The sequence below is a fragment of the Anarhichas minor genome, unplaced genomic scaffold (genome assembly GCF_050575085.1).
Source record: "Anarhichas minor isolate MPS153535 unplaced genomic scaffold, ASM5057508v1 ptg000014l, whole genome shotgun sequence".
Classification (NCBI taxonomy): domain Eukaryota; kingdom Metazoa; phylum Chordata; class Actinopteri; order Perciformes; family Anarhichadidae; genus Anarhichas; species Anarhichas minor.
In genome coordinates this window covers 4,824,905-4,838,583 of record NW_027466460.1, presented here as the reverse complement: position 1 = coordinate 4,838,583, position 13,679 = coordinate 4,824,905, and the positions used below count along the sequence as shown (strand labels likewise).

Here is a 13,679-nt window from a genome sequence, read left to right as displayed (position 1 = left end):
GTTTGTGCACTAACAGATGGAAATTGTGAAATCAGGCATGAGGCATGATTCTTCTTCTTGTCTACTCCACATACACTGTAAGTTCCAGTCAAGCTGCCGTTAGCCACTTTCTCCTGTGTGTGTTTGTATGACACAGCTGGAGTTCACACTTTATTTTTACCCTCCAAAATGCTATAGAGTGATGAGTTGAGATGGACTGACATAACAACATACAGTGTAAAGAGAACCAGTAGAGATTTAAACCTGCAGGAACTGTCCACACCTCTGTGATCAGAAGAACTTGCATACAGTTACCAAGTATTGATACCGTGAATATCGCTTTCTTTTATCTAGGTAATAAATAAGCCTTCCATGGGCCTTCATTGTCCTCCTTCTGCATAATAAATTCTTTGTTATTTTGATGTCCTTTGTTTGATCTTTGGAAATTAAACTCAAAATCCTTGGATCGTTTCATTCATTTTGGTATTTGTTTTGATAGCGGATCAGTTTGAAAAATTGCGTGATTATCGGAAAAAGAAGAAGCCGCCACAGTGAGCTGTTAAATGAAGAGCTGCCTCGTGTCGTGTGCAGCATAGAATAAGATCACACAGGATGATAGAAAAAGGCCGGCCTTCCATAATAGAACGACAGTAGTTTGTTTTATAGCACCTGTAGTATTAAATTGCGTTTGCTGTTATCACCAGTAAATAGGGTGTCGCTAAAAAAACCAGGCATGAAATCTTAAGGATTGCCACTTTAAAGTTAACAATGAAAACAACAGACTAGACTGTCTGAAATGTTCAATATAATCTGATGACTAAAACTATATATCGGAATGAAATGACTTTTAATCAACTAAAACTTGACTAAAGAAACAGGATGAGGTTGAATAAAACTAACAAGGACATTTGACAAAGGACTAAATAGTTGACAAAATGAATACAAGTCTGCACAATGCATGAAGTCATCCCAGAATACAGCACATAGAGCTCAGTGTACCACACAGTTAGCGTTACTGGCCAGTATCTCTTTACAGAAACCACTGAATGTGAGTGTTTGTGTGTGTTTGACATGGATTTCTCTCTTGCCTCTGTAGTCAATGGAGGGTTTGGATGCCCCAAGGATTCTGGGAGTGGCCGAGCCCATGTCCAGTTCTGTCAGGGTTAGCTCATTCATGAAGTAAGGCAACTGAAAAAGATAAAAGCATGCAACTGAGCCGAGCAAACCGTACATGAATAATTAATTTGCAGATTATGACCTAATCAAATTGGGGGAAAAAACACTGCAACGCCTGATTTGGTGTGAATGCAGCATTATGCATGGATGACGCACACTGCCTTCCGCCACACCTTATAAATAACTTTCTCTACGTGTCAATCCATTTTTGGACTGAATTGTGCCCAGTCTCTTTCCACTATTGTACCAAAACTACACTATTACCTGTAGCTATTGCCACAGGACATTGTGGATAGTCATACAAACCAAAACACATATACAACTTAGCAAAGTAGGTTTTTCCTGGGGGGCAGGATCAGAAAGAGACATTAGAACAAAGGGATGGAAGTGAAGGATGAGGTGTTTCCGTCTTACTGCCTCTGCTTCCAAACCCAGTGTGGCGCTGCTCGGGGATTTAAAGAGGTGCACAGAGACACATTTGGAGAACTTAAATGTGTATGCTCTGTGGGCTTGATGTTTCCATCACGATGGTGAGCATGACTCCTTTTATTTTTGCATCATCGCTACTCTTTACTTTTACTCTCTGTTGTCCGTCTGTTTAAATTTCAAGGATTTAGGGTGTTAGGACTGGCCTTGCTCCACTCACCCGTATCTTGCTGAGTTTCATCTGAATCTTCTTGGAGACCAGTTCAGCCCAGTAGGGCTCGCCCAAGAAGTCCCAGAAGACCCGGCCAAGAGCCGCATTAACCCAGGCAACAGTATCCTTCTCCTCCTCCTCCTCCTCCTCTTCAACCCTGGGTTGTACCTGAGCTGGAGTTGTGCTTTGAAGCTGAAGACACAGCAGGCAAATGAACAAGGAGGAGAAAAGAAAATGAATATCCTATCTCTGTATAGGACTTTAAAACATTAACCCCCTACTATAACACTTATTCTACTCCTGTGAGGATAAGCCATAATGTTAGATACTTGTTGTTGTTTGTAATTACACATCTTGTAAAACTGTAAGGTTAAATTGCAATTGGCATGGCATGTTTGTCCCCTAACAAAGCAAAAAGTGTTAATAGTATAAATGGAAGATAAATATATGTGCTACCTTCTTATCAGCCCCGGGGCTACTCTGAGGACTCTGAAGAGCAGGGCTGGCAGCTGCAGGGCTGACTACCGCTTGTTTTGGCAGTAAGGAGGCCATGTATACATTGTAGTCTAATAGCGGTTTGGTTTTGGCACTGCCTGCTGGCACTGAGGCGTCCTTTGATCTGGGCTGAGATGCCAGCGCCTCATCCAGACTGCCACGGCTGCTGCTGCGACTGTGAGAGCTCAGAGCTGTGGGCCACGGCAAATAAAAGGAAACGGTGAGGAATTACAAGACAAAATCTCTCAAATTGACTTCTTCTGTTGCAGAGGGAGACAAATGACTTGCAGTAACAGAACATCAGTTTTGCTCACCAGTCTTAGTCCCAGCAGAACTTGAAGCTTTCCTCAAGTCCGCCTTTAGCTTGGAAGCTGATAGAAACCGCTGGAACCATTCCTCCTTCTCCCTCCCAGTCCTTCCAAACAGATAGAGGGTCAGGTCTCTACTGGACGAAGACGACCACCCTCGCTCCTGTCCTCCTCCTGTCCCCTCTCCTCGTTCCCTCGTGTTAAAGCTCTCACTGGCCTCCCACCGGTCCCCCTCGGCCTTTGACATGAAGTCATCCTGTTTGCCAAGTTCAATGCATATGGGGTATTTTTTATTCCACACACGTTTCCTGGCCAGGCTCTGAGGCGCTAGATATACCTAGGGGAGGGTTACAGAAGACAGACCCGAGTCAAACACGGTTGGGTTTCAACAAATCTCCAGAAAAATGTCATAGCTTTGAAACGATAATTAGAGGGACATTTTCCGTGTTGTAGTATTTGTCATTATCTATCTAAAATCCAACATTGTTTAAGTAATAGCCTATTCTAATGAACCAGCCTGGGACTAGACTTACATATTTGTAAACTGACTTGTGTTACAGAACTAGTTCAACAGGTAACTACAGTTGACCTTTAACTCAATTACAGGAACATTAGGGAAAACATAAAAAAAAAAAAAAAAAAAAAAACTATATCATCTAATTATGCCAGCGACATACTTTGCAGTTGGTAAGGTCATAGATCTTCTGACTGATGTAGGTAACTTCGGCTTTTGTTTCATTGTGTGTGGCACGGCGAGCGACATTATGGTTGGGTTTACTCAAACGAATGATGGAGCCCTCCAACCGGACATACACAGAGTGTGTCAGTGTGGCATGGTACGTCTCTGGGTCATAGTTCGATATATCATTCATCCAGCCCTGGGGGGGGGGGGGGGGGGAAGACATTATACATGTTGATTACTTTTCAAGGCTTGAGTTCCAAAACTGTCATACTAGAAATCATGTGTATGCTTTTCTGCATTTAAAGAGAGAAATGCTTTTGAACACCTGCAAACATAGAAGACATAACAATTGAAAACAGTGCATGGAAAATTAAGACAACCATGTATCTGTGAGCTTCACACTGATAAGAGAGTATCTTGTAACCGCTGTCATAAGCAGTTTGTTGTCATCTGCTTTCTGTGGTAGACTTTGAAGTTCGTCTGGCTAAATTCAGCCCAGGAGCCACATTTAGTTTGTTTGTTACTTGACACTTCAATGCAAAAATAAAAATATGCATCTTAAATTGCATGTTTGTCTTTATTCGCGGAACCACATAGATATACTATGAAGACAAATTCTCTTTCATTATAAAAGTTTATATAATGCCTTTTTATGGGCTCAACACGCTTTTGGCCATAACTCTAGAATGCATCATTCTCTCATAAGAATGCATATGCTATTTAAGATATGCATGTAAACTGCAACATGACTGGTTGGCGGAGGCATACAACTGGAAAGCAGTGATTCTAGTTTTTTTTTTAATTTATTACAATATGTGGCCTTAATGTATAAATGTGGGGTGGTACAGTAGAGCAGAATGTAAGAAGCAACATGTCCATTATACTGACAATAATAATAACTCAATTATTAGTCCGATTTTGTTTCCAAAAGTGGATGAAACTTTTGGCTCACACAAGTACTAAAAAAGGATGTTTTAATGGCATCAAAACATACAATCCAAGAACCCATCAGCTATCGGTCAAAGGGGGATTGAGCCGCCAGGGGGCCAGTTTTTTGGCTAATAAAAAGCTAAATCGACGTGAGATGATAGCAAATGTGTTCCAAGGCCTTTGCAGCATATAAAACAAATTCAACTAAGTTGGAAATGTTCACTGACCTTATGGATTTCTGGTTCCTTAATGTCCAACCTGGTCAGATTCCACAGCTTCCCATGTTGTCTGGACTGTCCAAAAGTACTGCCAGAAGGTTTTGGTCCTGTCAGCCACACAACACCAATGGCTAAAAGAAATCCCAGTCCAATCCCAAGCAGCATTCCTCCGATGTAACTCGGTAGAGGTAAAACAAAATACCCATAGACCAGAACAGTAAGGATGATAAGAGTATAGTGTGGAATACTAGGTGCTGGCTCTATACTCTCTGATTCATCTTCACTGAATGGTTCCGTACTACCACTTAGTGGCACGTTAGTTTGACTCCCAGTTCCAGTATCATCAGTTCTATTCCCACCATCGCCATCTGTGTCAGTACAAGTCTCAAAGTCCTCACTGTACAGGATGCAAAAGTCATCATACTCTTGTTTAGCAAGAGCGGACATAGAGCATTTGTCTAATGACATGGAAAGTAAAGATTTGTTGGGGGTCTTAGTGTCAACAGAGGGGATAACGGGTGACTCAGCGGTACCAGAAGCCCTGCTGTTGGGGCTCTCGGCCTCTAGGTCACCTCCTTCTTCCTCCTTGATGCAGTAATTGTTGTTGCTCTCCAGGTGACCATTGACAGAAGTAATGTTGGAGAGTTCTGAGGCACTTGCAGAGAGGGACTTGGGCCGGTAAATACTGCTGCCACTCTTTTCATCTATCATCTTACTCAGCAGTTGGAGCGGCTCGGAGATGGCCTCAGAGAAACGCCGCCTAGTGTCTTCAATCCTTGCCTCAACCTCTGAGACTTTGAAGAAGCTGCGGCTATCTTGTGAAGTTAACGGAGAGGAAGGGGCGGTTTTAGAATCGCCGGCTGACGACGTGGTAGCAGACGGCATCCTGGACTGTGTGAATTGCTTGAAGAGTTGCAGGTTGAGGCGGGATTCTGGAAGACGGTAGGGTGTGGAGGAAGAGGACGAGTCCTGGGATGTATCTGAAGATAGAGATTTGACAAGACTCTTCATCAGGTGCCTGTGCCTTACTGTTGGAGCAGCAACAGCAGGGATCCCATCCCGAGACTCGATGTCAGAAGAGAGAGACTTCAGCAAGCTGAGGAAGGGTTTGTCACTGGAGGGAAAGCTCAAAGATTTAGTGGGAGAGGAGTTAGACGTTGAGCCTTTTTGCTCAGCATTTTGAGATGACGAACGGTTAGTGTGATGTCTAGAAACTGGAGAAACTCTGGATGCATCCTTGGCTGCAGATGTCGAGGACACGTCTTCAAACATCTCCTCACTTGCTTCTAAGGCCGTCACAATGTTTGAGTCATCCTGATCAGCTGAGGTAGTGGGGACACTTGTCCAATACAGCTCTTCTTCTTCCTCCTCCTCCTCCTCTTCCTCCTTCCCAAGAGCTGAGAAGTGGATGGTGATGGTGTCCTTTGATGGCGAACGCTGGACATGGAGCTTGGGGGAAGAGGCAGGTGGCTGTTTTTCTTTGGAGTGAGCGCTCTCTGTATGGCTGGGATGCTGGCTAGTCATTGCAGTCACACTGAGTCAGTCTGCAAAGAAGGAAAACAGAAGGCACGACATTAATTAACTGACTACAGTCAAAAAAGAATCTGCTATTGACTATTTTGATATTCAAATAGATGTTTCAGTCGATTTTCAAACAACAATGCCAAAAGATTCACTGGTTCCAGCTTCTCCAAAGGTGGATTTGCTGCCGTTCTTCATCTCGTTTGATGGTAAAATTAATATTTTGGGGTTTTGGACCTCAGTATGATGGGCATTTGACTGTTTGACTTTTTCAAGACAAAGCGATTCATCGATTACTGGGGAGAATAATTGGCAACTTAATTGCAGCCAAATGCTAAATTCAGTATACCATCGCCTGTAGTATCTACAATTCAAAGCTTTCTGATCTGAGACATGATTTACTATTCATGAAAAACATGATTTGTTAAAAGTACTACAAATGCTTTTGTCATACATTTACATTACTTAAATTAAAAGAAAAAAAAATCAAACACTTTACACATTCAGAGAAAATATGGAGTTAAATTGTTTGGAGTTGCTAAATGTTAAGCAAGTGATGGAGGCAAATTCAGCTTTTTGTTTTTCATGTTACAGGCTTATTTACAAGGCAACTAGTCAGCATGCAAGAGTTGGGGATACAGTTTTAGCCAGTGAGATGCTTTTGAAAGTAGACATTTGAACCAAGATTCTTTCATTAGTCCTCTGAAAAGTCCCTCTCATTGAAAAGGATTGCAACCAACATTAACTATCCAAGCAAAAGGTTTTGACTGTTGGTTAAGGAAGTCATCCCTTCACATTGCCTGAATTGTTTCTCATATTCAAAAATATCTTAACATGTACTGTACTATGTGAAAGCCGTTGCTTAATTTGGGGTGACTTGGACGTTTGTGTATTTTGTAACTTATAGACTCAAAATGTGGGAGACGGGGCGACCAGATAGCCGAAGGGTTTGGGCGCATTCCAGATGGGCTCAAAGAAGAGAGTCCCAGGTTAGATTCCAGCCTTCAATTTCCCTACTCTCTTAATAAAAGGCATGCCCAAAAATAATGTGGGAGACACGGCTGCTCATAGTACTTGAGCCGACTATAAACAACATTTACCTATCTCTACATCATGAAAAACAGGAACAAGTCAAAAGGACACAGACAAACAGTTGTAGCATTCAAAAGGTTAAAAATTAGGGGCGGGCCACACCATGCATCTTAGCGTAAGCAGATTGCTGTCTGCACCCTCCCCAGGCAGTGACAACAGGACTGCGAGCACAATTAATGAATTAAATCAAATTAAAAAAGGAGATAATGTATCATATTCTTAAAAGACAACCTTTGATGACCATCTATCTATGAAGGCCAACAACGGTAAAGTAGGTTAGTGACGCAATTTCCAGACAAAAATGTGTATTTGTCTATGTATCCGTGTGGTAGTGTTGTATCTCTGAACCAGTTTGGTTGTGTTAGAATTCAGTTCAGCAACAATAAGGAATCTTAAATCACCAGAAACACACACACACCCCCAATCCCACTCACCACCTGCTGGCACTTTTGCAATTACCTACCACATACTGCTCAAATATTCAGCAAAATCAAGGAGTCCAATAAGGAGCAATCAAAAGCAAAGATAGCTTGGCTAAAACAAGAATTGAGACTTGCTTGGCAATTGCCGCAATGCTTCCAGAGTCTTGATAGGCGTTTATAACTTAGTAATGTCCAGATAATAAATTGAAAACATTGCACAATTATGCAGATTGTTTGGTGCCACAACATGATGCCTGAAGTGCATTGGGTGATCAACAGGAGTTTTTGAAAGGGACAAAGAAAAGGACCCAACTTTAGAAAGGGAACATTATTAAAGGAGCAAGGTGAATAGGCCGATGGACAGGTATTCAGAATCAACATGGAGCATTCACAGGGCCAATTCAGAAATGTTTTTGAAGAAGATTACCAACCCTACCTTCAAAAAAAAAAAAAAAAAAAAAAAAAAAAAAAGTTACACATCAGTCTGTTTACAGGTCTTGTGAAGTACTACTTTCTATGAGAAAAGTTGTAAAAAGCCATTTGTGGCGTCGGTTGCGTCTGAAGAGTAGTTTAAAAATGGAAAAATCTGGGGGTTTGGAGTTGGAAAAAAGAAAGGAGTGAGCTACAGAGGTCTGGTAAGCTCATTCTTCCTCTCCGTTTGAGGTTAGCAGCTCGAGGATACATTAGACGCTATTAGCACAGCGCCAGAATCTCTGACCATTTTTGGTTGAGTTGCACTGTGGGTAATGTAGACACAAGGTTGAGACAAGAAACAACAATGTGTGGAATACAAAAGACGATACTGTGTTGATTGCATTGATTTTGACAACATTGTCAAACATAGTCAATGATAACTAGGTGGAGTACTCCTTAGAGTAATTACACTTCCAGTTTATTCTACAAGCTTACGGCTGTCACTAGTGTGACAGCTTTATTATGCTGAGAAAGTTTACGACCAAACCATTGGAAACATTATAAAAGGGCTTCACATAATGCTCTTTAAGAAACAAACACATTTCAGCAGAAGGCATAGCTTCTGTTAGGGTATTTTGAAAAGATCAGCTCAGCCCAAGAAAAGGGATGGGTTAAATACACAAGGAAGTAAGTGCACTATTTGTAGTCTGGCATTGTTATTGTTAAGAATTTGTGAATGAGTGTTTAGAATTCAGACTTCCAGATCTCCGAATATAGATGCATATAGCTGTAGTGTGCTTGTAAGCTGCCCAGTGTAATGCAGAGCAATGAGCTTATGGAAAGGAATTCATTATTAAGCTGTTTTCTTCCCCTAAAACTTGCTATGTGACATTTAGTAAAAGCCAATCATAAACACACACAACAAAACGAATGTTTGCTGTATTTCATGTTTGGAATGACATTGCTGCATACAGGTTAAATTTGCTGTATATGACAACACAATAAGATCAAACTGCTGCCTTCATTTACATCTTTATAACATCCTTTGGTAGTGAAAACACAATTATGGCATTATTGACATTTGGCAATAGCTTTCTCGTGTCTTGTCCGGACCACAGAGGTGGCCTGATCATGCTGGCTCACTCATAAACAGACAACTTAGTCACTCATTGTCACATTGGTCACGAGTGAGCATGTTACCCAGCCAGGCAGTCTGCCAGCCACCTCTGTCCCTATCCAGCCTTCAGTCAGCAGCAAAACAATGAGGCCATTCTAATGGATCCCCAGTTGGACATGGATTTTATTTCAACATGTAGGCCTCAAAGGACCTAGCAGTATTTGCCAACAGCATATTAGGATTAGTGAGTAAGGGAGGAAGTATGTATGTATGCATTTGTGTAGTCTGTAAGCTGATTCTATCTCCTAGTTTAACACGATGCAAAAGGAAACAAACTGAGCAAAAGACTGGGCATGTACAGTACGTCGGCATGTATTTGGCTGTCCATCCAAGTGTGTATGTGCACTGACAATTAAGTGCTAATTTGTCTTGTGTTCCCGGTGCCTTTCCCTGAGCCAATGAACAGCCTAAGAGGACAGTGAAGAACAAAATCTTGTCATTCATGGGGATGAAGCAAATTACAGAAGGAGGCCAGCCTCATTAACCCTCGTGTTTTTGCACTAATTAGAGACATGTTCACACACAGGTCACTTCTTCTGTAACAAGCAGCTACACACTGGTAACGAGAAGAGACTTGCAGACCGATAAACATATTGAATGTATCCATGCAAATTTAGTGAGTAGTTGTACATGGCTTTGTGTTTAGCTACTGAATTTATTGTTCAAATGAACCTGAGATTGACATGCTAGTGAGGTGAGAAGATAGCAGGTGCAATAAAAAAAACAAAAAACAAAAAAAAACAACTGTAATTTGCTATTTTAACACAGGGATGTATTATAATGTGGATTAGCCTAAACAAGATTCAGCCAATGTCTGAAGGGGTAAATTCAATCTCTAAACGTAATCTTACATGCATTTATGAAATCAAATATGTTGTATTTTAAAAAGGAGTGTCACAGAAAACAAACTAATGTTATTCAGTCTTCACCAAAATCCATTGTGTGTATCCTTGAGGTCTAACTAATGTGTTGAATGAATTTCCTTCTACACAGAACATTCGCAGAGCAGATTGTAATTTAAATCCAGCATTGTTTATGTCCATGTTTACTTGCTAGCAGTCTTCAAAATTCCCATAAGCAATAAAGAGCGGAAAACAAAAATAAGATGGACGTTGCAACCTTATTAGTGAACATGTTTATAAAACAATGTCAATAAAAAAAATGACGTTAAGTGTGAAGAATACAGATTATGTGTTAGAACCTTTAAAAATCAAAGGCAGGATCTGAACCAATAGTCTCGGTTGGCTTCCCAACAGTCATGCTGCAACTAATTAAACAACGAGTTGCTGTGAGAGCTCAGCAGACTGGCTTCATCTGCTGACCCCGTGTTCTCTCAGTATCGTTTCCCGAGAACATGACCCTTGACCTCTGTGGTCCAGACAACAAAACACATCAGAATGTACACAGAAGCCTTCTACTTATTAGTCTCAGACTGCCGTGTTAACAGAATAGTTACTAAAGTTAAGAGATTACAAGAATACTCAGCACAGTGTTAGGAACTTTGGATATGTGGTAACTTACATTCCGTGTTATGTAGTTAGATTACATTACGTGCTAAAACATCTTTTTACCGACAAGTATTTATGCTCCTGCAATTTTTTTAATTAGTGTAATTTTACTATTCCTTTCAAACATCTTGCCCAAAATAAATAGTTGAAAAGAGATGTAAAAATGGGCAAAGTTTCATTAACATCCTTAATAATCATGATGTGTGGCAAACTTATCCATCTAATCCATTGCACAAATAAAGGGTCAGACATTATTTGTTGTGGTGTAGTGCAATGAAACTGAAAGGCTGGATAAACGACCTAACATGCTTTCATTTAAGAGTAGTTTGAGAGAAATGTTAGTGTTCTGCCATTTGTGATTTAATGCTGATGAATCCTTGATGTTAAATGTATCATAGTTCAACAATAATAAAATTAATTCTTTGTGGAGGACATCTTTTGACAGTGCCATATTTGAAAATGATCAATATAACCACGAGACATGTTGCCTGATCAGTGAGCAGCGCCACCGTCATTTTCACAATGTAATAATAGGAAATGGAGGAAGTCCTTAACTGAAGCAAACACAGCTAAATGTAGTCAGATGAGGAAAAGTGGATCCACCAAAAGAAGAAACGGGAATTTACAACATAGATAAATGGAAGACTTTTACCATCATTGACTGACGACCTACTTTCTTTAAATGAGGCATCAAGTTTGAGAAACTTTAGGTTCCCTAAATAACCACAGCTGTATGGGTTACATGGGACTGCTTACTGACTCCTGCAGAACCTCCACATCACACTAAGGATATGACTGTCGGGAACCAAAGAAAGCCTCTCTCATGGAGGGCCATGGCTGGTGTGGCTGGTGCCCTTTTTATTTATTTTCACCCCTGCCCCTCACACAGCCAGAGTCTGCCACTGCTTGATATTTTGCCCGACACAAATAATTGGTCACTTTTCCAAAACCCCATAATTCTGTCCAACTGTATGCACTGATCAGTAAGGAAGCAAATATCAGTCAACAACTCTTTGAAGCTTACTTAAGAGTGAATCCGAATCATAATGAACAGGACTGAAATTGCTACTTTGTGACGAGCTAGATAGATAGATATACTTTCTTGTCCCCATGAGAAAAAAACATTGTATTTGGGAAACACAACTAGGCTTCACAGTCTACAACAATTAGACAATTATCACGCATATTCTATCTGTAGCTAAAACTGTCTCCAGACTGGACACAATTATTTTACAACCTCCCTACATTATTGTCCCCAACCCCTAAATACATGCGGCCTAAAAAAAAAAAAAAATTCAGTAGAATTGGCTGACAGCGTTTCCTCTTCTGTGTAAAGCTCAGTAACTGCACTGCGAGGGTATTTTTGCAAGTCATCCTGCCTGTTGCTTTCTGCCATTACAACACCACATGTCATCTCATGCCATACACCACTGTTTCAGATGATATCAGTAACAGGAGGCTTGCCAAGGGACAGAGATTAAACTACAAGAGGAAAAAAAGACCTTGTAAAAGACTTGAAAACACGCTCACACATTCCCCCGTGGAAGACTTAATGAAATCCCCAGATCACCAGGTTGCCAAGGAGGGGATTAGAAGAAGTCCCACTTCAAATCCTGCTGTGTATTTGCAGTAGTGATGGTTTCCCCTGTGCTTACACTGTCAGTTTAGCTAATGACTTGCATAGTGTCTCCCAGCCCAGTGCTCCCATTAATACTACTGCCAACACTTCAGCTACAGTGGCTAACAGTAGGCAGTTTACAGATAGGAAGGAGGATTATATGCCCCATTGTGGTGATTTTTTATTCAAAAGCAAATGTTGAGGTGGGAGAAAACTTAACATGACTTAAGACTCATTATGTGAACATGTCAAGGCCCCTAATGTGGTTCAACTATGAAAGAGAGGGCGGTAACTTTGATTGGTTATGTGGATGCATGTCTGGCATGTAACGCGCCTTTGTGTTTCTCATTCTTGGACATCTCTTTGTTTCCGTCAATGTAGAAATATACACAGTGTGGACAGATGAGTAAGCCGAGCAGTACGTTAGCGCTCAATATGGCTGACTGCATTAGTTGAGACAAAGGTGTGTGTGTCCTGGTATGTTCTAGTAACTGGGTGATTAAGAGGCAAGAGGTAAACTGGTTAATGCATGTCACAGTTTCATTTCAGATTCCAGGTTCTGGAGACAAACAGAACTGGAACTGTTCTCAAGAATGCCGACAAACTGGTGAGACAGGAAGGGATTGAAATGTTAGGCAGTGAGAACACTACGCCTCTCCGCCTTCCTCTGCCAACTAAAAGCACATTTTGTCCATTGAAACATGATAAACCAACATGGTGAATGTATTGGGACAGATGAGCTAAGTGCGCCGTTGGTCCATAAAAATAAGTTGATCAAACAAATAAAGTTACTTGTTGGATTAAGGTTGTATCCTCTTTTTTGCTAAAATATTCAAACACTCTGATGACAAAGCCTTTATGACTGTTGGCAGGGTTTCTTTTACAGAACTTGTGTTACTAAAGGCAGTCAATACCCAGATTCAGCCTGTTTGAAACCATGTCGGTTCACTGACCCAGGTGTTGTTCGTGTTAAATAATTCACTCCACACTTAACCGCTGAAGCTCGTCAACAAGCCCTCATTACTTTTAAATGAACTCCTTGGCTGCAGCGGCGACTAAACTGTGCCATGGTTCAAGAGCTCTGTCCCTCTGCTCCGGTTACAGATACTGCCTCAGTCAGCCATGACTCCCACAAGAGATGCATCTCTTTTCATTTTTAACTAAAGAATTGCTTTGATTCTTTTTGACAAGTTTTCAAAACAGACATTTTTAGCTTTTTGTGTTTTTTCTTTACATTCTTTTAATTAGAACGTTTTTGCAATGCTATTTGAACTACCAGCCTCTCACTTTGATTACTATTCCATAACAGTCAGCTGGTCACATGTATCATTTAAAAAATAAGGCACTCATTAAAAACAAAACACTAGTTAAAGGAACAAAGAAGAGTTAAGATCACTGTTTTAATTATTAAGTGCAACCGTGTAATCATGTTTTGCAGAGAGGCGATATTGAGGCGAGATGGATATTTCTGAGAAAACTCATGGAGTGATTATGGGATAAAA

At 40.8% G+C, this 13,679-nt stretch overlaps 1 protein-coding gene across 3 annotated transcripts in view; it reads right to left on the bottom strand.

The window, feature by feature from the left end:
- Nucleotides 1-13,679, bottom strand: part of LOC142949478 (testis-expressed protein 2-like) — a 28,122-nt gene that overhangs the window by 8,495 nt on the left and 5,948 nt on the right. For all 3 annotated transcript variants that reach the window (XM_076091137.1, XM_076091136.1, XM_076091138.1), the window contains 6 exons: nucleotides 4,435-5,969; nucleotides 3,273-3,473; nucleotides 2,602-2,932; nucleotides 2,249-2,478; nucleotides 1,802-1,984; nucleotides 1,068-1,167 (listed from right to left, as the gene is read on the bottom strand). In XM_076091137.1, coding sequence (XP_075947252.1) covers nucleotides 1,068-1,167; nucleotides 1,802-1,984; nucleotides 2,249-2,478; nucleotides 2,602-2,932; nucleotides 3,273-3,473; nucleotides 4,435-5,949 — 2,560 coding nt within the window. In that variant the 5' untranslated portion in view covers nucleotides 5,950-5,969. The remainder of the gene's footprint in view (nucleotides 1-1,067; nucleotides 1,168-1,801; nucleotides 1,985-2,248; nucleotides 2,479-2,601; nucleotides 2,933-3,272; nucleotides 3,474-4,434; nucleotides 5,970-13,679) is intronic.